The 24,585-nt window shown below is 61.0% G+C and overlaps 4 protein-coding genes across 8 annotated transcripts; 1 reads left to right on the forward strand and 3 right to left on the reverse strand.

Annotated features, from left to right (window-relative positions):
- Nucleotides 1–3,182: 3,182 nt before the first annotated feature.
- On the reverse strand, nt 3,183–12,425 carry WDR97 (WD repeat domain 97). Its single transcript, XM_087864887.1, is given in 25 exon segments — nt 3,183–3,485; nt 3,596–3,657; nt 3,740–4,486; nt 4,488–4,760; nt 4,844–4,965; nt 5,050–5,247; nt 5,334–5,525; nt 5,606–5,803; nt 5,959–6,027; nt 6,987–6,995; nt 7,412–7,495; nt 7,580–7,705; nt 7,787–8,044; nt 8,141–8,290; nt 8,435–8,495; nt 8,753–8,874; nt 8,966–9,157; nt 9,200–9,378; nt 9,453–9,689; nt 9,774–9,916; nt 9,993–10,686; nt 10,882–11,003; nt 11,145–11,773; nt 11,953–12,080; nt 12,284–12,425. Coding segments are annotated over 25 exon segments (5,328 nt in total). The 5' UTR covers nt 12,414–12,425; the 3' UTR covers nt 3,183–3,282.
- A 122-nt stretch (nt 12,426–12,547) lies between these two features.
- Nucleotides 12,548–15,731, reverse strand: MAF1 (MAF1 negative regulator of RNA polymerase III). Of its 3 annotated transcripts, none has more exons than XM_087864496.1 (8): nt 15,319–15,731; nt 14,397–14,581; nt 14,170–14,298; nt 13,926–14,091; nt 13,688–13,809; nt 13,486–13,605; nt 13,178–13,369; nt 12,548–13,080 (listed from the first exon to the last, which is right to left on the reverse strand). In XM_087864496.1, the coding sequence occupies exons 2-8, from the start codon at nt 14,477–14,479 to the stop codon at nt 13,059–13,061; spliced, it is 834 nt and encodes a 277-aa protein (XP_087720622.1). In that variant the 5' UTR covers nt 14,480–14,581; nt 15,319–15,731; the 3' UTR covers nt 12,548–13,058. The 3 variants fall into 3 exon arrangements, with proteins under 3 accessions (XP_087720622.1, XP_087720621.1, XP_045633301.1); XM_087864495.1 differs by having other exon boundaries at nt 14,397–14,522; nt 15,319–15,721; XM_045777345.2 differs by having other exon boundaries at nt 13,178–13,318; nt 14,397–14,522; nt 15,319–15,715.
- A 223-nt stretch (nt 15,732–15,954) lies between these two features.
- SHARPIN (SHANK associated RH domain interactor) lies at nt 15,955–20,842 on the forward strand. 3 transcript variants are annotated; one of them, XM_087864491.1, is made up of 9 exons: nt 15,955–16,405; nt 16,647–16,692; nt 19,450–19,581; nt 19,657–19,798; nt 19,875–19,965; nt 20,046–20,199; nt 20,279–20,397; nt 20,483–20,611; nt 20,687–20,842. In XM_087864491.1, exons 1-9 carry the CDS (start codon nt 16,223–16,225, stop codon nt 20,768–20,770), a joined length of 1,080 nt encoding a protein of 359 aa, XP_087720617.1. In that variant the 5' UTR covers nt 15,955–16,222; the 3' UTR covers nt 20,771–20,842. The 3 variants fall into 3 exon arrangements, with proteins under 3 accessions (XP_087720617.1, XP_045633299.1, XP_045633298.1); XM_045777342.2 differs by lacking the exon at nt 16,647–16,692 and adding an exon at nt 16,693–16,867 and having other exon boundaries at nt 15,957–16,405; XM_045777343.2 differs by lacking the exons at nt 16,647–16,692; nt 19,450–19,581 and adding an exon at nt 16,693–16,867 and having other exon boundaries at nt 15,956–16,405.
- Nucleotides 20,843–21,774: 932 nt separating this feature from the next.
- CYC1 (cytochrome c1) lies at nt 21,775–24,206 on the reverse strand. The gene is made up of 7 exons (XM_045777344.2): nt 24,047–24,206; nt 23,257–23,453; nt 23,044–23,170; nt 22,800–22,957; nt 22,552–22,712; nt 22,162–22,262; nt 21,775–22,076 (listed from the first exon to the last, which is right to left on the reverse strand). Exons 1-7 carry the CDS (start codon nt 24,173–24,175, stop codon nt 21,972–21,974), a joined length of 978 nt encoding a protein of 325 aa, XP_045633300.1. The 5' UTR covers nt 24,176–24,206; the 3' UTR covers nt 21,775–21,971.
- Between the last annotated feature and the right edge of the window lie 379 nt (nt 24,207–24,585).

Raw genomic sequence — 24,585 nt, forward strand, 5'->3', positions numbered from 1 at the left:
ACAAAGCCTGCAGGGACAGTGATGCCCGGGAGAGCCACTGAGAGGGCTGAAGTCAGCGGGTAATAAGGTCCAAGAGCCGGGATTTGCCCCCAGGTGAGACCCGTGGGCACTTCGTTGCCTCGGTCCCAACCTAACCTTGTGTGAAGCCCACTCCACTTGCCTGAAACCGAGGAAGAGGGTCGACAAGTCCAAGGAAACGCCCACCTCTCCAAGGAAACCACATGCTCTGATGCACAGATCCTGTCCAAGGTTGAAAATTTCTCAAGAAACGGAGCCGTTGGGGCGCCTGGGTAGCGCAGTCGTTAAGCGTCTGCCTCAAGTCCCACATCGGTCTCCTCCGCAAGGAGCCTGCTTCTTCCTCTCCCACTCCCCTGCTCTGTTCCCTCTCTCTCTGGCTGTCTCTCTGTCACATAAATAAATAAAATCTTAAAAAAAAAAAAAAAAGAAACGGAGTCGTTGTATCATGGATAAGGTAGGTAATCGGTGCCCTCTGGCGCATCTGGTAGGTAGGTCTGACTGAGCCGAAAATGTGCGCGTCCAGAGCCCACCGGTATCCGGAGGTGAACGGGCAAGCCCTCACTTTGTCTGATTCAAGGAAGCGTTTACAGTAATCACCAGGTAGGGAGCCTTAAATATTCCCAAGATAAATTAAAGTTACTGGAAGTAATTTCAAAGTTAAAGTTACAAGAGCAGTACAAAAATTCTCCACATACCTTCGACCCAGACACCTCAGTCAGACTCCCAAGTTACCCCAGTTATCCCAATAATGACCTTTTAGCAAAGGTGCTGTCACAAGTTTTCAGTCTCCTTCAACTGGGAGCTACTCTTCAGCCTTTGACTTTCATGCCCTTGACACCTGCAGAACACTGGCCAGCTCTTTCGGAGCATGTTGCTCAACTTGTATTTGTCTGGTTGCCGCACGATTAGGTTCAGGTTATCTATCTTTGGCAGGAATGCCATGGGGGGGCGCCTGGGTGGCTCAGTCGGTGAACCGTCTGCCTTTGGCTCAGGTCAGGATCCTGAGGTCCTGAGATCGAGCCCCACATCAGGCTCCCTGCTCAGCGGGGAGCCTGCTTCTCTCTTTCCCTCTGTTGCTCCCCCTGCTTGTATTCTCTGTCTGTCAAATAAATAAATAAAATCTTTAGAAAAATAACTTTATTGAGATGTAATCCATATCACATCCAAATCATCCATTTACATTCAATGTTTTTTGGCTCAGTTCGTGAAGCGTCTGCCTTCAGCTCAGGTCATTATCCCGGGGTCCTGGGATCGAGTCCCGCATCGGGCTCCCTGCTCAGCGGGAGCCTGCTTCTCCCCCCACCTCTGCTTTTCCCCCTGCTTGTGCTCTCTCTCTCTGACAAATATTTTTTTTTAAAGGGGGGGGGTCTGACTTTGTTTTCTATCTGCATAATCTGTGCTAAGCATTATTCCTAAGTGTGTGAGATATAAAGTCAATGTAATTCTGACAGTCCTGTGCCGCCTCTGAGCAACATCATCCCCATTTCATACGTGGGAAACCAAGGCTCAGAGAACTGGGTAACTCACTGAGGCCACACGGTTAGCAAGTGAAGGGAATATGTCATTGATTTATTGAAGTTCTTTATATATTTTGGAGATGAGTCATTTGTAGTTACATGTATCACCGCTATCTCCTCCCACTCTGTGGCCTTTTTATTCTCTGAATGGTATAGATTGATTTCTTAATTTTAAAATGATTATATATTAATATGCATTAATATATACTAATATTTCCTTTTATAATTAATGGGGTTTTTTGACTTGTTTAAACTTCCCCTATTTTCTCATGTTGATACTTTTAAATATATTTTTATCTATTTTTAGTTTACTTTAAGTAAGCTCTACGCCCAACATGGGGCTTGAACTCACGACCTTGAGATCAAGATTCGCACGCTCCACCAACTAAGCCAGCCAGGTGCCCCTCTTATGTTGGTATTTTTAAAATAATTTATTGCTTTTATAATTTAAAGGAAACACCCATAGAAGCAGACTACTATGGGCCCCACAGTCCTCATTTTAGCCGGCACGGGTCCTTTTATACAAATGTCATGTCTTCAGTTCTCCTGACCCGGCCATTCTTGCCCTACTCAGCCTCGGAAAGGGCCACCCTCTCGGCAGCCTCCTAACAAGAGCCCTGGCACGGTTTGGGGGTTGTGGAGAAGGGTTAGGAGACAAATTCTATCCAGAACACCACTGTGAAAAAAGTTCTAAAGTTGGAGGATGAAAACATTCAGAGAAAGGAAACTGCTGTTTGACGACCCAAAAGGAGGACGTAAAAGCTAGAACGGCCTTTCACAAGGGCAGCCCCGGGGGCACCTGAGCGGCTCAGTCAGTCAAGCGCCTGACCCTTGGTTTCTGCTCAGGTGTGATCTCAGGGTCATGGGATCGAGCTCCATGTCGGGCTCTGGGCCTGGGGCAGAGTCGACTTCTGATTCTCTCTCCCCCTCCCTCTGCCCCTCCCACTCGTGCGCTCGCTCACTCTCTCTAATAAATAAATAAATCTTACAAACACAAAACAAAGGCAGCCCTGATAACAAGGGCACACATGGGACGTGTGCCCCGCAAGGTGTAGGACCTGTGCCCTGGGAGGTCCTGACAGCTCCGAAGGAAGCCAAGGCCCTCCGAGACCTTACACTTCACATACAAGTTCTGTCTCATGGCAACTTTTAGGTAGAAGGGTCCAAAGGATGCTGTCCCTTTCTTGCTTCTGGAATAAAGCACAGGGGACTCCCATCAGTTCTTCTCCCTTCAGGCCCAAGGGTACCAAAGCGCCAACAGAGGCTGGTTTGAAGTCTGCAGCAAACGACTGCAGGCCCCCCTCAACACACACACACACACACACACACACACACACACACACACACACACACGTGTGGCCACCTAGACCCTCCCATTCCCTCCATGCCTGGCCACTCCCTGGCCCATGAGTCCCCACCCCAGTAATTTACTGATAAACACAGGCTGAGTGCCTGAGCAGGGACATGCCCACACTATGGGTCTCGCTCCTGGCAGACAGACCAACCCCCAGCAGGAATGCTGCTGCACCCAGGGTTGACCACTCCAGACTCCACCTTGCCCCCAGCTCCTGCCTTCCGACGGGCACATCATCACACCATCCAGACTGCTCCACTCACACTTGCAGCCCCCAAAGATGAAGACAGCACCCCTTTTCCTGGCCTTTATTTCCAGGGGAGAACGGCTGGCTGGAGAGCCACGTCTCAACTCCGTGCTGGAGGGAAGAAGAGACCGAAGCCAGCAGCCCGGTCAGCCGCAGCTGTCGGGGTACGAATCATCTGGCAGAAAGTAGCGCTGCAGGGTGGGCTGCAGGAACAGTGGTGGCAGCGGACGCGCAGGCTTGGGCCAGGCCGGCAGGAAAGGCTGGACCTCCGCTCTTGGCAGCGGCAGCTTCAGCATCCGGATGGAGCTGCTGATGGTGTGGCCCACCCAGAGCCGGGACCGCATCCAGCCTGTGGGCCAGCAGGACAGTGAGGTCTCAGGGTGGGGTCGACGCCCCCTGGGACTTTGGCTAGGGTGGAGGTAGACATCAGGGTCCAATTCTACCCCTGTCCCCACTCACCCCTCAGTCTCCTCGGAGACCTCTGGACCTCGGCCTCCTGAAGCCGGAGGATGGGGTAGTGCCTAGAAGGGAAGGAGGTAGGTCTGATGTGCCCAGCCCCTCGGCTGTCCCCCAGGCCCTGTCCCAGCCTTGCAGTCCCCTCACCAGTGATCCCGGGGCTGTGGCAGTACTGTGCTGGGCTCTGGAGGGCACGGGCTTGGGCGCCTTCTCTCGAGCTCCTCCTGCAGGAAATCCTGCTGCCGAGCCCGCTGCTGCTCGCAGAAGAAGTTGAGCGCGTCGATTGGCCCCAGGTCCAGCATCTGTGACCGGGACCAGTCCGTCTGCTCCAGTGGCAGCGGCTCCTCCTGCAGCGCGGCGGGCGCCGAGGAGCGCATGTGGACCTCGGGGGGGCAGAAGGGGGGCAGCGCCTCCGACAGCACACGTTTGGTCTGTCCGAGGTGCATCACGGAAGGCATCGGCTTGGCTCGGGACTCGAGGACAGCCAAGTCCAGCTCCCCCTGGGCCACCAGTGAGGGCGCCCAGGAATGGACCGAGGGTGTCACTGAGATGTGAGGTGACCCAACGAGCACTGAAATCCGAGACAGGGCCTCCTTGGGAGGAGATGGAAACACCGAGGTGTGGGAGACCTTGGGCAGCATCTCTGACAACTTGGCCATGGAAGGCTGCAAGCATTCCATCTGTGGGGGAAGCAGCCAGTGGGCAGAGCCAAGAGGCTCCCCCTCCCCCCGCAGAGAGGCCTGAGCGGTTCTGCCCCTGGCCCCAAGCTTGAGACCTGGCTGCCCACTCCTTCCCGGGGAGGAGCAGGAAGATCCCCAGAAATGTGGGTTTGGGGGACAGGAGAGGACCCACGAGGCACAGATACAGAGCAAGGCAAAGAGCCGGCCAGCTTCACCTGGATCCCCCGCCCCTCCCCTCAAAGACCCGGGGAAAGCCTGGGGGTGGGCGGCAAGACTGGAGGCTCCACTGCCAATAGCCTGCCCCCCGCCCCTCGCCCATCAGGACCTGCAGGCTCTGGATCATTTCCTCCAGCTTCTGGCAGCAGCACTGGCGCAGGGCAGCCTTGGAGTCAGCGTCCAGGCCCTGGACCCAGGTCAACATCTCCTGGAACAGGAAGCCCTGCGGATCCTGAAGGCCGAGCCCGTCCAGCAGCTTCCTGAGCTCGGGCCTGGGACACGTGTGAGCCGCTGATCCAGAGGCCTCCCCCGTCCCTCCCGCTAGTGGGGAGGCCGAGCAGGGAGCAGGACTCACCGGCAGGAGGCTGGCGAGTAGAGGAAGTAGGACATGAGCTCCAGCACCACCTCGCGGGACTGCAGCGAGCAGGCCAGAAGGAGCTGCAGCGCCAGCATCACGAACTGCTTCTGCGTCTGGTCCTGAGCGCCCAGGGGCGAAGCGCGTCAGGGGCGGAGCCGAGGCCCGGGGCGGGGCTGGGGGCGGGGCTGGGGCTAGCGGTGCACCTGGAAGCTGGGGGGCTGGTCCAGGTTGAGCAGGCGCACAAGGACGCCCTGCAGCCGGTTACGAAAGTCTCTGCTGGTGTCTGGCAGCAGCCTCAGCAGCGCTTTCAAGATGTGCACGCAGTCTGCCCAAGAGGCCTCGCACAGCAGGTCCATGAACAGAGAGGCCAGGCCCTCCACCGTGCCCACGTCGGGGTAGGCCTGCGGGTACGGCGTGCTGAGGCCCTGCCCCCGACACGGCCCCTCCCCGCCAGCCTGGGCTTCCCAGGTGCCCGAGACCCCCGAACCTCCAGGGTGAAGAGGGGGAACAGCTTTTTGAACCAGTTCTGGACGACGAAGAAATGCAGGAACCCGGGCAGATGCCCGTAGCGCTCTTCCCAGAGCGAGTGCCCGTAGGGGTACCAGGGTCGGCGAAAGCAGGTCTCGGTCCCGGCGGCCGTGCCGGAGTGCGTGCGCTTCGGGGTCAGATACTCGGAGCTCTGCGGGAGCGACAGCAGCTGCAGGCGCATCCTCTCCACCCACTCTGCCCTGGGCAGCCCAGCTCCCAGCCGGCGCCTACCTGAGCCTCCATCTCCTCGGACTCAGAGAGCTGCCTTTGTGCGCTCAGGGAATCTGAGGACCAGTCCAGACCCCGCGCCTCGTCCTCGTCGTCCTCCTCCTCCTCTTCCCCCAGCCACTGGATCAGCTTCTGCCGCCACTTGGCTGGGTACCGCCTGATGCGCCGGGGCAGCCATAGGTCATCCTGGCTACTTCCTGGCTGCAGAGGGGAGAGCGCAGGTGTCCGCCGGCACTCTCCGGGGTGGGGGGGTGCTCAGGCCCCTTCCTGTAGAGCCCAAGGGAGAGACCCCAGGCCCCCCTTGCCTTGCGCCTGCGATGGCTGGTGAGCTGGGCGAGGGCTCCGGGGCCGCTGACCTCCTGGTGAAGCCACATCTGCTGCAGCACCACCGAGTTGGGCACGCGGCCGGGGAAGCTGATGGGCCGCTGCCAGTCCTGAAGGGGGCACACAGCACGGGGACTGAGAACCTGAACGCCACCCCACCCCAGAGACCACCTGGCAGAGCACCCCCAGCCTGCCAGGGCTTGGGGAGCTGAACTGGGCTCACACTCCCGTCCAGACAAACTCGGGTAAAACCTCTGAACATTAGAGACTGTTCGGGAACTAAAACTTCATCCTGTTTTTGAAAGAGGAATTATATGGAACTGGGCCAAGACTGAACACAAGACTGCTGCCCCTACATTCTTGACCAAAAAAAGTGGACGCTCTGCAGGGCCCCTGGCGGGCTCAGACCGTGGAGCACGCAATTCTTAATCTCGGGGTTGTGGGTTCGAGCTCCATGTTGGGTGGAGAGATTGCTTAAAAGTAAAATCCTAAAAAAGAAAAGAAAAGTGGACACTCTGCAAAGGCTATTTTTCCTGCAACCAAAGTACTCAGAAAACCAGTGAGGTGTACAATGTGATCACATTTTCCCATCATAACTCGTGTAAGTTTCCTAGTGCTCCTGCAATTTGCTGAGACAGACCCTGGCCTTCACTCCTCAGCACGACTCAGTCTGGGTTGCTACCAAATCTGTGCTCCCCGAATTGCAATTCTAAAGCCCCAAATAAATGCTTTTATTTCAGTTCTGCCTCTTTTCTCAGTTGACGCCCAAAATACGCAGACAGGCAAAAAAGAACCTTTAGAGACCAGGCTGAAGGGCAGTCAGTGAGACATCAACTGTGATGACGGAGGAGGAAAGGAGGAAGTCTGGGCAGCTGCTGGCCTCTGGGGAACGCTGACACCCCCGCACACTCTCCACAGGACTGGGGCCTCAGCCCTGGAACAGGGATGTCTATAAGGAGCAGAGGGGTCGGTGGCAGGAACTTGGAGGGGGGCGTTGAGGGGTTGGGTAGATGGTAGAGCTGCGAGAAGGACCAGCACCCACCTGGGCAGCCGACAGTACCAGAATGTGCTTGCAGAGAGGCCTGTCTGGATATCTGGGGTGGGAGAGGTTGGAAGGAGATAGATTGCAAGGGGCCAGCTCCTGCTGACTTCACTCCACTAAAGGGAGAGGACTCTGGTGTTCCAGAATTCATACAGGACCCACCCAGCACTTTAACTGGGGAGGAAGTGTGCAGGCACAATCAGCTGTCGGAGGCTCTGGCTTGGCCTGGTGTCTTCTCCAGGAATCTCTGGCTCTCTGGCAGCTGGTCCCCAGAGAACAGCAGCACCCAAACTGGGCTGGCCAGGAGGTGGGTAGAGGGCTGTGGGCGGGCATGGCTCTCAGGTCAGATTTGAGCACAAGATTTGCAACAAAGGGAAGATGGGGGACATAAGAAGGTTGCCCCCTAGAGGGAGGTGCCTCTGGGAAGAGCAAGGGGCTCTCACCTTGTAGGGCCGAATAGCAGCAGGAAAAAAGCCTCGGAGGTTGGAGAGAGGCTCCTTGGGCCGCCTCTTCCTCAAGAGGGGGACCTGGGGACAAGAGAGGGGCTCAGAGCCGAGCACGGACCCCCAGCGCCCCTGCAGCCCTGCTCCTGGGCAGGCGGCACCCCTCACCCTGTGCTGTAGGTGCAGGGACGGCGGGCCCAGGACCACAGGCTTCTCCCCTTGCAGCCGCTCCACCTGCAGCTGCAGGTCCAGACTGAGGCCCAGGTTACTGCTCAGGGAGGAGCGGGCCAGCAGCTTCGGTGAGGGAGATATTGTCAGAGGCTGGCCGCAGGGTCCTGGGGTCAGGGCAGAGGTGGGAGGGGTGGGAGGCCTTACCTGGGATGCCCTGCTGTGCACCCCCCGGTGTGTGGGTGGGATAGGCAGAGGGACTCGGAGAGGGTTGGCAAAGTGCTGGTCCATGGCTCCCGGGTCCTGTCGGGGGAGGGCTGCTGGCACCTTTGGGGCTTCCGTGCAGACCCCAGGCTGCCAAAGACCGCTGGCAGCTCTGGGTAAGGTGCGCAGGTCCCAGGTCTCTCTCTCCACGGTGAGGGTCACGGTTTTCCACCGCAGGAACGTTCTTCCAGAAGGCGTGTCCTGGGAGGGATGCAGGTGAGACAGGCAGTGTCAGAGGCCGGGGGCGAAGGGAGGGCCTGGAGTCAGGGCTAAGGCCGGGGGAGGCTTCGCACCCACCAGCAAGCCAGGGCCGTAGATCAGGCGAACGTAGTTGTCAAACGCCTCCTGCCGCTGTTGCCAGGAGGGTGGGGGCTGGGCAGCCGGGACCACCAGCCCCAGCCTCAGCTGCTGAAGGTCTTGATCCCGGGCAACTAGGGCTTCCAAGTCCTGGGGGAGCGAACAAGGGTCATCTCCTTCCCAGACAACCACAGTGACCCCAGGCCTATCCCAAGGACTGAACGGGAGTGGCCTGGGCCTGGGCCGGGTGCAGGGTTGGGGCTTTGGGGTGGTGAGGGGTCAGGACCCACCCACCTCCTCCAACACTGGCTGCTGAGCTGTTGCCATCTGGCGATGGGTGAAAGACAAGTCTGTGCTGCAGACAAGGACGGGTACAGGTGGGACACTGGGTGTCATCACTGGTGGGACTGGGTGGGTGCTGGGACAAGGACCTGGGGGTGGGGGCGGCCAGGCTTCTGGCAGGAGGAGGGATTCCGGGGCTGGGATCGGCTTGGGGTGGCCTAAGTGGCCTGGGAGCTCTGGGGCCTTGTGCTGGGGTCGCACAGCCAGCCCCTGACTCAGGGGAGCTGGGCAGGGGCCTCTGGGACGGCTGGGCTGGGCCTGCCAGCAGACCTAAGACTGGCCACCCCATGGAGCCTGGCAAGCCTCTGCAGCTGGGCTGAGGTCAGTGACTCCTGGCTGGTCAGTGGCAGCGGAGGGTCGTCCACCACATCGGGGACCTTCTGGCACAGCTTCTGAACAGGAGAAAGGAACCTACAGCCCTGGCCTCAGGGGGCTTGTCCACCTGCAGCAGCCCACCCTGCCCATCCTGTGCTCACTGGGTACCTTAACCAGGTAAGATGTGGGCAGGTAGAGCCTATGAGATACCAGGCAGAGTCGAGAGCCCAGAGCCAACACCAGGTCCCCACTGCTGCTGCTGAAGGTCAGGCCCTGAGGGGCGCCATCCAGCTGCAGGAGCCTGGGGGGGCATCGAGGGCAAGAGTCCAGCCCTGCTCCACAAAGTAGGAAGCTGCAACCCTAGCAGGGGCAAGGCCCTGTTCCCCTGTCCAGCCTCTAGGCTCTGGTGGGGGTGGAGGTAGGAGAGCCCAGCTGGCCGCCCACAGGCTCCCCAGCCCTCCCTCCCTCCCTCCTTCCCGCCCCAGCCCACCGCAGCAGGCGGTTCTCCGCAGTCCAGATGCGGACCGTGCAGTCCAGGCTGGAGCAGGCATACAGCTTGAGCGCGGGACAGCAGCACAGACCTGAGGCACCAAGGCTCGGGTGAGGGACCAGCGCCATCCCGCTGCTTGGCTTTACTTCTGCCCTGCCCCCTCACCAGTGATGTGGTCCGTGGGGTCATCCTGGGGCCGGTGGTCATAGCGGGGGCGGTCGCCCAGGCCAAACTGCACCAAGCCATAGGTGGCGCTGTCCGGATCCTCAAAGCCTACAGTGATTCGCTTCCCGAGCGCACAGAGCGCCACGGCCGGGTGGCAGCAGGAAAAGGTACGCAGCAGGCTCAGGCTCTCCTCGGCATAGGGGTAGACGCGCCACATCTTCACGGTCAAGTCTCCGCCTGTGGGACGGGAGCCAGGGCTGGGCCTTTGTGGGGCAGGGGAGGGATTCCCACGCCAACTCCAGGGGGAGGGGAGATATGGACCGGAGGACACAATGCTGTTCCAGGTAGACGCGATGGCGGTGACGGGGCCCGGGCTGTGTGCCCGGGTTTGGAAGACGGTCTCCGAGCAGCGCCACTCCAGGACCGATAGGGTGCCGTCCGTGTGCCCCACCACGGGCAGGTACCTGTGCAGGACAGCAGCGTGTCGGCATGGGCACTGCCGCCCCGCCCCGCCCCGCCGTCGCCGGCTCTGGCACCCACCGGTTCTTGTCCTTCCGGGCGCGGGCCAAGTCCCTCAGACACGGCTCCCCCCCATGCCTGCACACGGCCTCCCAGCTGGCAAACGCGCCACCGGGGTCTGTGAGGTGGCTGTAGAGGTGCAGGCAGCAGGGCCTGGGCGCAGGGGCGGGGGGCGGGCACACGCGGTGCAGCACGCGCATGGGGCAGCGCGCCGCGTTGGCACACACCAGGTGTCCGGCGCGTGTCAGCAGCCACAGTGCTTCGCGTGGTAGGCAATAAAGCACTGAGGCCGCGCAGTCATCAGGTTCAAGGAGCAGCGCACTCACTGCGCGCCCGGTGGCGACCGACACCAGGTAGACCGAGCCGTCGGCGCATGCGCACACGAGGCGCGCGGGCAGGAGGGGGAGCGGGGGCAGCGCAGACACCACCTGCAAGTGAAGCACTGGCGCGGACAGCTGCGCCAACGGTGAGTAGAGCTCGCGAACGCGCCACAACTCCACGCTGCTGGCGCTCAAGGAGAGCACTGGCCAGCTGGGGCCCGCGGGCGCCAGCAGGCGGTTCACGCGCGCAGACGCCACGTCTCGGTCCCAGCAGCTCAGCGCCACCTCGCCCACCTGTGCTGCCGCCTGCAGGTCCCATGTGCGCAGCGTCCCATCCTGCGAGGCTGACAGCACCAGGGACGTGTTCGGGAGCGCAGCCAGAGCTGTCACTGGGCCTGTGGGAGGGGCATGGGTCACTGGGGTGCACCGGGGGATTAGGGAAGGGGAGCCGTCAGCCCGGGATGCGGCCAGTGCAGAGAAGCTCGGCTAGAGCTGGCAGAAGTTCCGGACAGCCCAGAGCTCTTGTCCCGTGGGCCGTGCACAGGGAGGACAGAGAACGGGGCCTCAAGGGCTACAATGGTATAGCGCACCTGTGTGGCCCATGAACACCATGCGGATCCGCCAGTCGGCCTCCCACACCTTCACCGTGCTGTCGCGAGAGGCTGTCACCATGGCCTCTACCTCTGGGCAGTAGGCCAAGTCCAAGATAGTGCTGAAGGGGAAGAGGAAGCCCTTGCAGACTCAGCATCTCCCGGTGTGTGAGCACCTGCGCCCCTCCCATGACCCGCTTGCCCTCCTGGATTTGCCTCTCCCCACCACCCTCCCTTTCTCCCAGTCCCCAGGCACCCCTCACGTTTTGTGCAGGTCCCGGCGCACATCTACGAGAGCCCAGTTGTGCAGATCAAAGATGAGCACGGCTGAGCCACAGGCCGCGAAGCAGCATGGGACTTGCTGGGAATGCAGGGGCCCCAGAACCAAACGGGTGAGTGTACCTGCAGGGCTTGGTGGCAGCTGCAGAGGTGACCCACATGGCACCAGGCGGCGACCCCCTGAACGGAACTTCCAGAGCACCAGGCTGCCGCCTGCCTCTGCCACTAGCAACAGCCCCAGGCTGGGCACTGGCACACAGCAGATGGGTTCATGGCCCAGCATCCTGCCCACCCCTGGCTTGCTCAGCCATAGCAGGCTGAGGTCAGGCCTTAGGATGGCCAGCCCCTCGGGGCCCCAACCCACAAAGCGGCTCACAGCGCCCAGCGGGCCCAGCACTGCCACCAGCCCTGAGAGCACAGCTGGGGCCTGTAGCTTCTCGTAAGCCCAGCCGTCCTCTCTGTGCACGTGCAGGTGCCCTGCACCATCCAGCACCACGAAGCGTCTGCCCACTGGGTCCTGTGCCACCGAGCGCAGCCCAGCTGCCACTTCCAGGTGGCGCAGCGGCTCCAGCCCATGGGTCAAGCGTGCCACACACAGCTCACCTCTCTTTTCCTGTGGGCCAGGACGGGCAGGCCTGCAGTCAGCTGGGGGGTGGGGGTGGGGGGCTGGAGAGGTAGTGCGCCTGCCTAGGGGAGCCAAGGGGATCTGGGCTGGGGGCGTAGTAGGGACACCTAGGGGAAGAGGTGGGCCAGAGAAGAGGCCTCGAGGCAGGGCCCACAGGTAAGCCCCACCTTTTCCACGAAATCATGGAGGCCTGCACGTAGGAGCAGCCACAGCTGGCGAGCACGGGCACGTGGGGTCATGTTCTGCCACCGCGAGCTGCTGGTAAAAAGCCTCGGGACCGGCTCCGAAAACAACTCTGCAGGTCAGCAGTGGAAGCGCGGTCACTGTGCGGTCTGGGACCCCTCACCCTGGAGGCTGGAGGCAGGCCCTCTCTGCAGGGCCCTGCTGGGTTGAGGGCCTACCCCCGGAGTGTGGCATCGCAGCAGACAGAACGCCTGCCCGAGCAAGAAATGCCTGCTGTCATGTGGGCATCTGGGGGGCGACGCCAGGCCACCTCACCATTCTTTTCCTTGAGCAGCCCTGGGTCCGGGATGTCGTAGCTGTCAACATCATACAGGTCCAGGTCCAGCAGCAGGCTGTCGCCTTCTACTGAATAGGGGTTGCTCGCATCTGACACTTCAGTCTCCATTCCAGCAGCTGCAGGTCCAGGCGGCTCAACGGTCTTAGGAGCCCCTAAGACCGTTGCTAGGCTACCAGACGCCACAGGCCCCGCCTTCGACGCAGACCCCACCCCCCAACACAGCACAGAGCTTAGGTCCCCACTAAGTCACAGAAATTTTTATTGGAAACAAACAGCTGCAGCAAAGTGACACTCAGTGCACGCTGCCCAATGGGCGAAGTGGCGGGGGGGTACAGGTGGGTGCCAGGGGCTGGCCAAACCCAAGGTGGTGACTGCAGGGGCCTGCTGACTGGATCTCAGGCCCTTTGGGCTGGAGTGTGCAGGCCCACGCCTGATCCGGCACAAAATACAAAAATAAACTCTGTAGTCCAGCTGTCCCTGCCTATGTCAGTTCACTGGGACAGGGCAGTGGCTCTTCCCAGCAGGCCCTGTGCTGTCCAGACCAACCACAACTAGGGCAGCTGGAGCCTGTGGGGGTGAGTAGACATCTGTAGGCGGGAGCCAAAGGGCTAGGTGGGCGTGGCCTTGGGCGGCGCTGGAGCCGTGGCAGGGCCAGGGGCTGACCACCGGCTGGGGAGGCCCTGGGGCCCCTCGAGTGGACAGTTCCAGGCACTGGTTGAAGCTGAATGAAGCTGGGGCCTCTGTTCCTCATCCTCACATACAGATCACCGGGACCCTGGGTAGAAGGTGGCACACAGTGAGCTTGGAGGAGCCAGCACCCAGGAGATCAGGCAGAGGGGTGCCCACCCCTGGCTCCAGCAACCACCACGCACCTGTCCTCCTCCATGGCGCTTGTCTCCTCGGGTCCGCCCTCACTGCCTCCACCTCCGCTCTCTTCCTCCTCCTCCTCCTCCTCCTCTCCCAGCTCCATGTCCAGCTCGTTGCCGGCCTCCGAGGGGGTATAGGTGGATCCACTGGGGGAGGTGTGGGAACTGGTCTTAGGACTGCCTATCCCTGGCCTGTTGCTGACCCCAGGGAGGATGTCCAGGGAAGACAAAGTCAGGAGTGGGGTGGGCACGGCTGGGGAAATGGTGTGTGGGCCAAGCAGGAGCTAAGGGAAAGGAGGCGGACAGGTGCCAACCTGATGGAGCGGCAGCTGAAGAAGACTATCCGCTTCAGCCGCTTGTTGTAGAAGAAGTAGTTGAAGGACCAGAGGCTGCCATCCTCCCCAAAGGGATCTGAGTCCAAGTCTGGGTTGTAACTGGGGAGTGTGGGGCAAGAGGTGGTATGAAGGCCCACGTGCCACACACACCCAGAGCCCACCTGCAGGGATGCCAGCCCACCTGTAGATGTCACATTCGGCCAGGCAGATCTCCTCATCTACTGCGTTCCACAGCTGTGGCTTCAGGGCCTTGAAGTCCTCCCGTACCGCCGAAAACAGACTGCAGTTGACTGCGTTCACCACCTAGGATGGTCACAGTTGGGACTGACTCAGGAGGCAGGACACAGGGCATGAACTGGGCCGAGCCTAGTAAGCACAGCTGTGGGGCTTCGGGCCCCTCCCCCCAGCCTGACCCTCACCCAGCTGAGGCTGGGTTCCCTGCTGAATTCATGGCTTCGGGCTGTGCTGAAGTCATAGTCAGGCCGGAAGGACTCATTGAGCGTGGCGATCAGGTAGAAGAGGGTCTTGCGGCTGCACTTGTCGCTTAACGGGCCCTCATCCTCACCACCTTGGCTCTTGCTCAGTCTGCACGGAAAAAAAGCATCAGCCCAGCACTGCCTGCACCCCCACAGCCCACGGTGGGCAGAATCTGCCCTGGCTCACCTGCTGGGGCTGAGGCCCGAGGTCTGGGGTGGAGACAGCGCCTCTAGCACATGGGGCTGGCCCTCTTGGCAGAACTGCTTAAACATGTGCTTGTCGTCTCCTGCCATCTTACACGAGTAGCTCTCAATCCTACAAGGTGCAGGGGGACCACGGAACATGCCGCCCGTCAGGTTCAACTCTGGGCTAGGACGTCGTGACCCCGGAGGCCCATGGAGCCCAAGCCTCACCTGCCGATGATGTGGGCATCTCCAGTCTCCACTGTCAGCTGTGAGTTGATGGCCTCGAAGCTCGAGTTCTCCAACAGCTTCATTTCCTTGGGGAAGGGGTCCTGTGCTCGCAGGGGCTAGTGCTGCCTGAGGATGGGAGGCCAGTCCCTGAGTATCTGGCTCCTGGGGCTCAGCCTTTGGCCTCCCTACCCGGTAAGTGGAGCTGTTAGAAACAAGCTGGGCCCCTCCTGCAGCTTACTCCTAAGCTCTCAGCACTAGCAGGAGAGAGAAACTAGATCCTGTTACCTGACAGGGGCAAGCCCAGGCTCCAGCTCAGCCAACCCCCTTCCCCCTGCCCCGATACCTGGGGGCGTCCCAGGGATCCTGCTCATGCTAGGGCTCGCTGGTTTATCTCCCTGGACCACCGTTCATCCCGACATAAGAGCCTCACCCACGGGGGGGGGGGGGCACTATGAGCCCGCGAACGCACAGGACTCCTGCAGTACCCCTCGGGCTAAGCCCCTCAGCTAGGGTAAGAACCTGCACCAGGTTAGGATCCAGCACACCTGGGGCTGGGGCCCTGCAGTCACCTGGACGCAGCGCTTTTCCCTGTTCTACAGGGTTTCTAGCAAGGTAGAGTGCAAACCCATAGGCTTCTCCGTTCTTCTCCGCAAGTCCGCCTAATTCTTCGGGTACCAAGGAACAGAGGCAGGCACCACGACCCCCGAAGGGCCTGTCGGCCGGCGGCTAGGGCGCTCCAGCGTCAGCCTGGCCGCACCCGCCTCTCCGCCGGGGCTAAGGAAAACCCCAAGCTAGCCGCGGAGAACTACAAATCCCAGGAGGCCGTGCGCCCCGGGACGCGCACGCGCGCTAGCGCGAAGTCCGCTGGGGGCTGGAGTTCAGGAGGCCCCGACTCGGCGCCCGGCACAGGGCGGACACCTACCTGCTTGCGCAGCGCTCGCTGTGGCCAGGCCGGGCCGGGTCGGGCCGGTTGACGTCGGCGCGGGTAAGAAGGCGGTGAGGGCTCCGGGCAGCGCGAGCTCCTCAGGACCGGAGGGCGGTGCCGCGGCCTCCCTTCGGGCCGCACTGTATCCGGGGGAAGAGGCTCCGCGGCGACGTCCCGTTACTCCAGGCCCTGCCGGCCCTGCCGGGCTGCCACCACGACATAGCCTCGCCCCTGCACGGCGACCGACTACCGCGACCGACCTGCCCGCCGACCGCCACACAAGGCCCGAACAAGCAAAGGAGCGAGCAAGCGACCTCTGCCTCTCCGGGCCGGACAACAACAAGCGTCCGCAAGGCCCGGCCCCCAGCCCCTGAATGGCCCGCTCCCGCCGCCGGGATCGAGAGCTCGGATAGCCATTGGGAGCGTCTCCCGCCATTCACTCCTAGCGTCCACTTCTACTGGCTGCGGCGCCTGTCCGTCATTCTTCCTTGGCATGCGAACCCGCCTCCTTCCCTGGCGCTCATTGGTTGCGGCCTCTTGTTCGTCCCGCCCCTGGTGTCAGCCCGTGTTCCTGGGAGTGGCTGGCGAACCCACGCGGGGTGGGTGGGCCGGGCAGCCCAGCGGGCGGCGGGGGGCGGGCCGGAAGGCTCTTGGGAACGGCGTCCAGCTCCTGCCCGGCGCGACTGGGTGGACACTGACCGCTAGGCTGCAGCCTCCGCCCGCCGAGCCTCTAGGCCGTGTCCATCCTGAGCAAAGCAGGAGGGTCAGACCCGGGCTCCGACGCTCTGGCCACGGCCGGAACCCCAGGCTCGCGGCCCCAGTTTCCGGTCGCCGGAGGCGCTCAGAGGCCCGAGCCCACGGAAGCGGGCTTGGGGGGGTCTGGGTCGGGGCCGGACCGGAGATGGCGCCGCCCTCGGACCCGGCCTCGGCCTCGGCCTCGGTGCTCCTGGCTGTGCACGCCGCGGTGAGGCCACTGGGCGCGGGGCCGGACGCCGAGGCACAGCTGCGGAAGCTGCAGCTGAGCACGGATCCTGAGCGGCCCGGGCGTTTCCGGCTGGAGCTGCTGGGCGCGGGGCCCGGGGCGGTGAGTGGGGGCGGCGGGGGCGCGAGACCGGGGCCGGTTCCCTCTGCAGGCCGGCTGTGTGCCCTTGAGCAGTTCACGTGCCCTTGCTTTCGTTTCCTCGTCTGTAGGATGGGGACAAAGGCTTTACTGCCTACTTTTAGAGGTGTCCCCTGAGGGTTTCGTAAGGTAATATGAGTAAAGGGCGTAGGACAGTGTAAGTTGCCTATGAATGTGACCTCGTGTTCCTTTGGTCATCATGCAGTGTGTGCTGGCGGGAGACACTGAGCCTGGACTCTCCCCTTCCTCAGGTCAGTTTGGAGTGGCCCTTGGAGTCAGTTTCCTACACGGTCCGAGGCCCCAGCCAGCATGAGCTGCAGCCTCCACCGGGAGGGCCTGGGACCCTCAGCCTGCACTTCCTCAACCCCCAGGAAGCTCAGCGGTGGGCAGCGCTAGTCCGAGGTGCCACCATGGAGGGACAGAATGGTTAGTGCTCTGGAGCAAAGATTCATTTTGGCTGGGCAGGGATTGTGAGTGCTGGGAGAGAGCAGGAGTAGCCCCAGCCCCCCCAGGCCTGGATGGGGGAAGCAGTGGGGAAAGCAGGGCCCACTTTACCCACTGGTGGGTTCTGGGAAGGCTCCCAGGAGGGAGAAAGTGGAGAAAAGGAATCCAAGCTGAAAAGCTGGAGCCTGGAGTACCAGACAAATGTGGAGGGGCAGAGCAGGCAGGCCCTCAGGATCTGGATAAGACAGACGGCATCAGGAGCAATAGGGACGTACCTAGTGGAAGAGTGACAGGCTCACATTCGAGCAACCTAAGACTGGTTAAGAAGTGATGCAGATGGGGCAGGAGAGAAGGTTGTTTCCAGAGATGTGTAGGAGATGGAATTGGCTGGATTTCGAGGCTATTTAAATGGAAGAGTTAGTGGTTGAGACAGAAAGCTGGAGGGAGAAGTACTGTGAGGAAGAGCATGGAAGGGAGAGGGGCTAGTTAGGTGGATCTGGGCTGGGGGTGGGGCTCTGAAGAAGTAAAGATTGGCTGTAGAAAAGGTCAACCCAGGTCGCCAGGAGGGAGAAGCAAGAGAGAATCTGACAGGACAACGCAGCAAGCAAAGGAAAGGGCTCATAAATGTGTCAGAAGAGCTGCCAGAGGGCTAAGAAGAAAACCATACGATGTGACCTAAGAGAGGCCCAGACAACACAGCACTTGCGGGGGGAGGGAGGTTGTTCATTCATTCGTTCAGCTGTGTATTCAGCACCTGCTCTGTACTAAGCATTTTAGGCCTTGGAGATTTAGCATGAATCAAACTTCAAATCCCTGCCCTCTTGGAACTTGCATTTCTAGAGGGGAGGCAGACATATAATATAGGTAACATACACTTGCAGTGAGCATAGCGTTGTGTGCAGACTTGTGGAATCACTGTGTCACACACTTAGAACTAATGGAACCTTGTGTGTCAGTCCAAAAATATTTATTAGGTGAAGTTTATTTATTATTTATTATTTTATTTATTTTATTTTTTTAAAGATTTTATTTATTTATGTGACAGAGAGACAGCCAGCGAGAGAGGGAACACAAGCAGGGGGAGTGGGAGAGGAAGAAGCAGGCTCCCAGCGGAGGAGCCCGATGTGGGGCTCGATCCCGGAACGCCAGGATCACGCCCTGAGCCGAAGGCAGACGCTCAACAACTGAGCCACCCAGGCACCCTATTTTTTATTTATTATTTTAAAAGATTTTATTTATTTGAGAGAGAGAGTGCACAAGTGGTGGTGAGGGGCAGAGAGAGAAGCAGACTGCCCACTGAGCAGGGAGCCGGATGCGGCACTCGAGCACAGGACCCTGGGATCATGACCTGAGCTAAAGGCAGACGCTTGACTGACTGAGCCACCCAGGCGTTCTTTATTTATGTGTGTATGTAATCCCTACACCCAACATGGGGCTTGAACTCACGACCCCAAGATCAAGAGTCACATGCTCCACCAACTGAGCCACCCAAGTGCCCCTCGATTAAAAAATACTCAAGTTGGGGGCCACTTGGGTGGCTCAGTTGGTTGAGCGACTCTTGATTTCTGCTCAGGTCATGATCTCAAGGTCGTGAGATCGAGCCCCGCGTTGGCTCTGTGCTCAGTGTGGAGTCAGCTTGAGATTCTTTCTCCCTCTCCCTTTGTTTTTCTCCCCATTCCAAAATATACATATACATACATACATATTTAAGTTGGGGGAAAAAAGTAAAATTCTGTCAGATGGTGAGGAGATGGAGTGCTGGAAGGGAGGGGTTTGCATTTTAAATTGGGTGGCAAGGAAGGCTTCATTGAGGTGACACGAGTGAAATTTGAAGATCCTAGTGTGGTCCGGAAGCAGCAGATACAAACGCCCCCAGGGAAGAGTGTGCTGTGATCTCGGGGGCTCAGCCACGCCTGGGCCGGGCCTGGTCCTGGGCACTCAGGAGCCCTGATCTCAGCGGGCGGACAGCTCAGAATACTGAGCCATCACAGGAGCTGCATCAGTAACGGGTGGGCTGGGACTCACGTGGAAGGTGAGAAGGGGAGACAGCAGCACAACCAGCTCTGGAAGGGCGCCCTGAGCAAGCAGTGGCCCAGGAGGGTTTGTTCGGAATGGGAGCCACCAAGGTGTCCTGTCCCTGACGGCATCAAGAGGAGACCATCCTAACTGCAGGGCTCCTGGTGAGCAGGAAAAAGTAGGCTCCTCCCGAGGATGTTTGGTTGAGGCCAAGGGAGCATCCCTGGCGGACTGACAGGGCCTCTTTGGCGGAAGGACCTAGGTGGGGCTAGACAGAAGAGTCCAGAAGTGTGCCAGAGCCTAAGGAATAAGCCAAGTGCAGCTTCAGCTCCGAGGAGTTGGCAGGGACCTTTTAGGGGTTTGCAAGGGACAAGGTTGGGGGGGTTCTAGCTTAATGTGTGGTCAAGAGCCCTGGCATGGGCTGAGGTGAGCAAGGAGGTGGCAAATGTCCTAGAAACCTGAGGTCAGAGAGCAGAGGCCTGGGTGAGTACTTGGTTTGGGGGCTGGATCTCAGGAGACCCCAGCCCACCCCACATCTTCCCTCCTAGGCAGCCTGCCCCAAGCCCTGGGCCCAGAAATGTGCCCTGTTTCCCCGCCCAGTCCCCCTGAAGTACCCACACTCCAGGCCCCACAACCCAAGGTGGATCTTTGCTGGAACCCGGGAAACTCTGTGGAGAAAGGTAAAGGCAGGTGGCGGAGGGGGTTGGAAGCAGCAGTCCGTGTTCAGCTCTGATGGCTTTTCTCTCTCCCTGCAGAAGAACTGGTGGGGCACCTGGCCCGGGCCATTGAGGATGGGGATGAGAAGAGGGCAGCCCAAGCAGCAGCCATCCTGGCCCAACATCACGTGGCCCTCAATGTCCAGCTCCAGGAGGCCTGCTTCCCTCCTGGCCCCATCAGGTGAGGCCTTCTTCCCTCTAACATCTCAACCCTTCCAAGACCCCCATCCTTCCCCCTGACCTATATTCTGGCCCAGGCTACAGGTCACAGTTGAAGATGCTGCGTCCTCTGCCCACGTCTCGCTGCAAGTTCATCCCCACTGCACCATTGCAACCCTTCAGGAGCAGGTGAGCATGGGGTCTGGGGAGCCCCGCCGGGAGCAGGGGGCCTTCAGTGACACTGCCTGGCCCTGATGCTCTGGCCCCAGGTGTTCTCGGAGTTTGGCTTCCCACCGGCCGTGCAGCGCTGGGTCATCGGGCGGTGCCTGTGTGTGCCCGAGTGCAGCCTTGCTTCCTATGGGGTTCGGCGGGATGGAGATCCTGCTTTCCTCTACCTGCTCTCAGCCCCTCGAGAAGCCCCAGGTGAGCCCTTGACGTGGACGGGATGAGGAAGGCGAGGTGCAGGCTGACACACCCCTGAGCCCCACCTCGTCTGCTTCAGGACGCAGCCCTCAGGGCCCCCAGAAGATGGAGGGGGAACTAAGTCGCCTGTTTCCTCAGTCACTGGGGCTGCCCAGAGCTCCTCAGCCAGCCAGCTCCAGCCTCCCCAGCCCCCTTCAGGTGGGTAAGAGGCTGGGCAGGGTGGGCCTGGGACTCTGGGCACTGGAAGGAAAGAGAAGCAGCACGTGTCTCCCCACCTCTCCAGCCTGGCTGGTCCTGCCCTTCCTGCACATTCATCAATGCCCCCAGCCGACCTGGTTGTGAGATGTGCAGCACCCAAAAGCCCTGTACTTGGGACCCCCTTCCTGCAGCCTCCGCCGAGCAGCCACCAAAGGTACCAGAGGCGAGGGAGGGGGAGGGGGCAAGCTGGCAGAACAAGCAGAACGACCTAGCTTTCCCTCACTCCCAGGTCACACAGAAAGAGGATGGCCCAATCCCTCCAGGCCCGAGGTCCCTGGACCCCCTCCTGAAACTCTCAGGGGACCTTTGCTGACTGCTTGCTGGGGATCACGCCAGGGCTGTGGAGGGGCCACAATCTGGAGTCATTAAAGACACTTCTGAGCCAGCTGAGGGCCCCATCTCTTCGCCTTTCTGCAGACTGAGCTGCTGGGAGGATGGAGGGCGGGGCACGGCCCCACTGGATGAAACCTGGCAGAGGTAGGGCCTGGTCCTCATCAGCTGGTGGGGCAACTCAACCACGTCCAGGTGGCTACTTGAGTACTTGGGACTCCAAACCCTAGGGATCCTAGAAGCATGGGGCTGAGCTCTCTTCCTAGACCCCAAGGGCATGCAGAGCTCCCGCCCTACTCCCACCACTGACCATGCCTCCTGTTGTCCACCCAGAAACGCTCAAGCACATGTTCTTTCTCCCACCTGGCTTTCACTGTTCCCAGACTGGCTACGGCTCGCGGGCTGTTCCAGCCAGGATGCTCCTTACATCCCCCTCCCGGAGACAAGAAAAGCTCAGACGCTAGGAGCCCCAAGGCAGGGCCACCCCAGCTGCCCTGTGGATTGCCAGGAGGTGCCATCTCATAACACCTCTTCCTTCTGCCCAATCAAGAGACCAGGAGCACATTCCAAGTGGTCTTCGCCTACTTTCTCAGCTGGAGGTTGTCTCCCTTCCCTAACAGCTCGAGGTCAGGCCTCTGCCCTGTTGAAATGCTGCCAAGGGCTCCTTGCTGCCCTTGGGGTGAAAGCCAAGTGGTTCACATACTGACAAATGGCTGGGTACCCAACCAGGCCCCTGAGCCATGTCTGGCCAAGCCAGGCCCTCCTCACCTCTGTGATCAGGTACCCCCCCTTGATGAGGGCTGCAACCTTCCCTAACAGTTGTTTCCTATCCCACATCCAGTACTGACTGTAGTCACCCAATCACTAGTCTGTACATGGCAATGTTGGCCACGCTCCATGGAACATCCCTGGGAGTTTGAGACCAAGGGTCTCAGTCCCACAGTCCCCTGCAAACTTGTGCTCCCATCACAATAGCTCAAACGTGTATGTTGAGAAACTTAATTTATTTCCATGATGGAGGCTGAAGGATCTGGAGCTAGAACCTGGTCTCCTGGCCCCTCCCCTCTTTAACCAAAGAAAGTGGGGCTTGGCCAAGAGGGCCAACGGAGGCCTGAACAGGTCCAGGGTGGCTCCTTGGCCTGAGGGCCCATTCAGGCAAGACAGCGAGCAGACATTGGGCAGGGTCACTTGGGTGGCCGATATGCCAGCTTCCGGCTCTTCAGGACTGACCACTTATGCCGCTTCATGGCGTAGATCAGGGGAAATAGCAAGCCCATCATCATCAACATCTGGGGATGAGGCAGGCTCAGAAGAAGGAAGCAGAAAGGACCCCTGCCCAGTTCCCAGCCCCTCTCCCATGCCCGACCCTTTCACCTTGAGCCCCATGCGCTTGCGATGGTCGTGCTCTGGCTCGGATGCCCAGCGCAGGAAGGTACACACGTCCTTGGCCACCTGGGACATGGTAGCTGGGGTGCCTGAGCCAAGAAGAAGTGGTAAGGGCTGCCCTTGGGGGTCCCTACCCAACCTGGAGTAACCCTGGAGCATCACCAAGGCTTCACAAGGAATGGGACCCCCTTGCCTCCAGCACATAGGGGTCTGGGCCAGACGGGGCTGTGGAGGGTGCCCATAAGCTGGTTCAGACACACACACACACACACAGTGCCTGAGCCAAGGAGAGTGCAGGGCCCAAGACGGGGGAAGCATCCCTGGCAGTGGGAAGAGGAGGACCCGGACCCAGCGTGTTGCCCCTCAGGGGCTTCTCACCATCATCAAACTCCAAGACCTCATCATAGATGGGAGGAGCCATGGCAATGGCCTGGCCAGGAAAGTAGGGATTGAAGTAGAGGCCCTCTCGCAGTGACACCCCGGTGGGCGGCTCGCAGTAGCCCGTTAGCAGGGAGAAGACGTAGTCCTCACCACCGTGCCTGGTACCAGATCCATGCTTCCTGAGCCCTGGCACAAGACAGACCTTCCTCCCCCTCCCCACACCCCCCTGCAGGCAGCCCACGTACCTAGCTCGGGTGATGTAGCTGAGGTCAGGGGGCAGTGCTCCATTGTTGGCTGCTCGAGCGGCCTCAGGGTTAGGGTATGGTTTTGGGAAGTAGTCAGACAGCTTCCCTGGCCGCATGAACATTTCCCCGTCCTCGTTGGGCCCGTCCTGAACCTCCACCTGCCAGGAAGAGCCCCGTCACAACCCTGCTGTCCGGCACAGCAGGAGCCCCAATCCCTACTCCTCCTCATCCCCAGGCTCCGCACCTCCTCGGCAAGGGCCTTAGCTTCTTCTTCCGTGTAGCAAACACCCACCAGGTGGCGGTAGGCCACGTAGTCCATGCTGTGGCAGGAGGAGCACACCTGCTTATACACCTGGAAACCCCTCCGGATACTAAAGAGAGGATGAGGATTAGGGGCGCCAAGGATTCCACCCCACCCAGTCCACCCAGAAACTACCCCAGTCAGCCAGCAGCACACCTGGTGTGGTCCAGGGAAGACAGGAGTCCACGGTGGGACCACGGATAGCTGGGGGGGTGCAGCTCCAGGTCACTGGCACTCACGGCAGAATGCAGAGCCACAGCTAGCCCTGCACCCCCTGCCGCCAGCATGCCCAACGCTGACAGCATCACTTTCCGGCCCCGGGACAGGCCGGCCTTCGACGACAAGGACACTGCCTGCAAGAGCCCCGCTCAGCGCCTGCCAGAACACCACCCAGCCCTACCTGGGGATCTGCCTCTCCGCGCCTACCTCTGCTGCGGAGCACCACGCCCGCTCCCCGCCCCCCACCCCACCGCCTGCTGGCCCTCGACCGCGATTCGGCCCTGAGGAGGGAGTGTAAAGCTGGAGTTTGAATCCAGGGCTGGGGATGAGGTCGATGCGAGCAAGGGTGCTGGGGCAGGCCAAGGTCACAAGCCGCTGTCCGAGGTCAGGCTGAGGTCACTTCAGGACGCAGGCCCAATCTGGAAGGCCGGAGCGGGAGCGGGCCTGGGCGCGCCCCCCGGGGAAAGCCCCCAACCCCGAGCCCGCAGCGAGCCCGCCCCGCTGCCCCCCACGCTCCGCACACGGCGCCTCTGCTGCTCCGAGGACTGGGCGCCTTGTCCTGCTCCCGGGCGCCTCAGGTCGGCAGGCGGCGGGGGTCCAGCCGGGGCAGCGGCGCCGGGTGGTCGAGGCCGCTCCCTCGCTGCCCGGCCCGCGCCCAGAGCCTCCCCGCCGTGACCTTCAGGGGCTGCGGGACCACACGGCGGACGGGGTCGCGGCCAGAGCTCACCTGAGGCGTCCGCAGCGGGAGCTGGCCGGGCCGCGCGCCGCACAGCAGACCCCGAGCCCGCGCGCCCGGTAACCGCGCGCCCCGCGGGCCCAGGACCGCCCCGCGAAGCGAAACCGCCGCCGCCGCCATCTTGGCCCTCTTTAGCACGGCTGCTGCTCCCGTCGGCCCCTGCGGCACCCCAGGAGCCCAGACGTCGCGAGAGCCTGGAAGGGCGGGGGCGGGCCGCAGACTGTCCTTCAGGGCGGGGTTCCGCCTCGCCGCGCTTCTCCCGTGGTCGTGGAAACCGGAAGTAGGGAGGGGGCTCGTGGCGTCTTCCTGGGGCCGAGCCGGCGCCCGGCCCCGCGGCTTCCCCGGCTCGGAGGCTGGTCACCCGGGCTCCGCGGCGATGCACCCGCGGCTTCCCTGTCCGGGGGCTCGTCTCCCGGGTCCCCCAGTCCGGAAGGCACGGCATCTTCGAGGCCATCGCGCGCTTTCGTGCAGCAGCGTCTCGAGCCCTGGCGCGGTGGCCGTCGGAGAGAAGGGGCGGCTGGCTGCGCTGC

This window comes from Ursus americanus, chromosome 9 (genome assembly GCF_024610735.1).
Source record: "Ursus americanus isolate L20-20 chromosome 9, mUrsAme1.1.p, whole genome shotgun sequence".
Taxonomy (NCBI): domain Eukaryota; kingdom Metazoa; phylum Chordata; class Mammalia; order Carnivora; family Ursidae; genus Ursus; species Ursus americanus.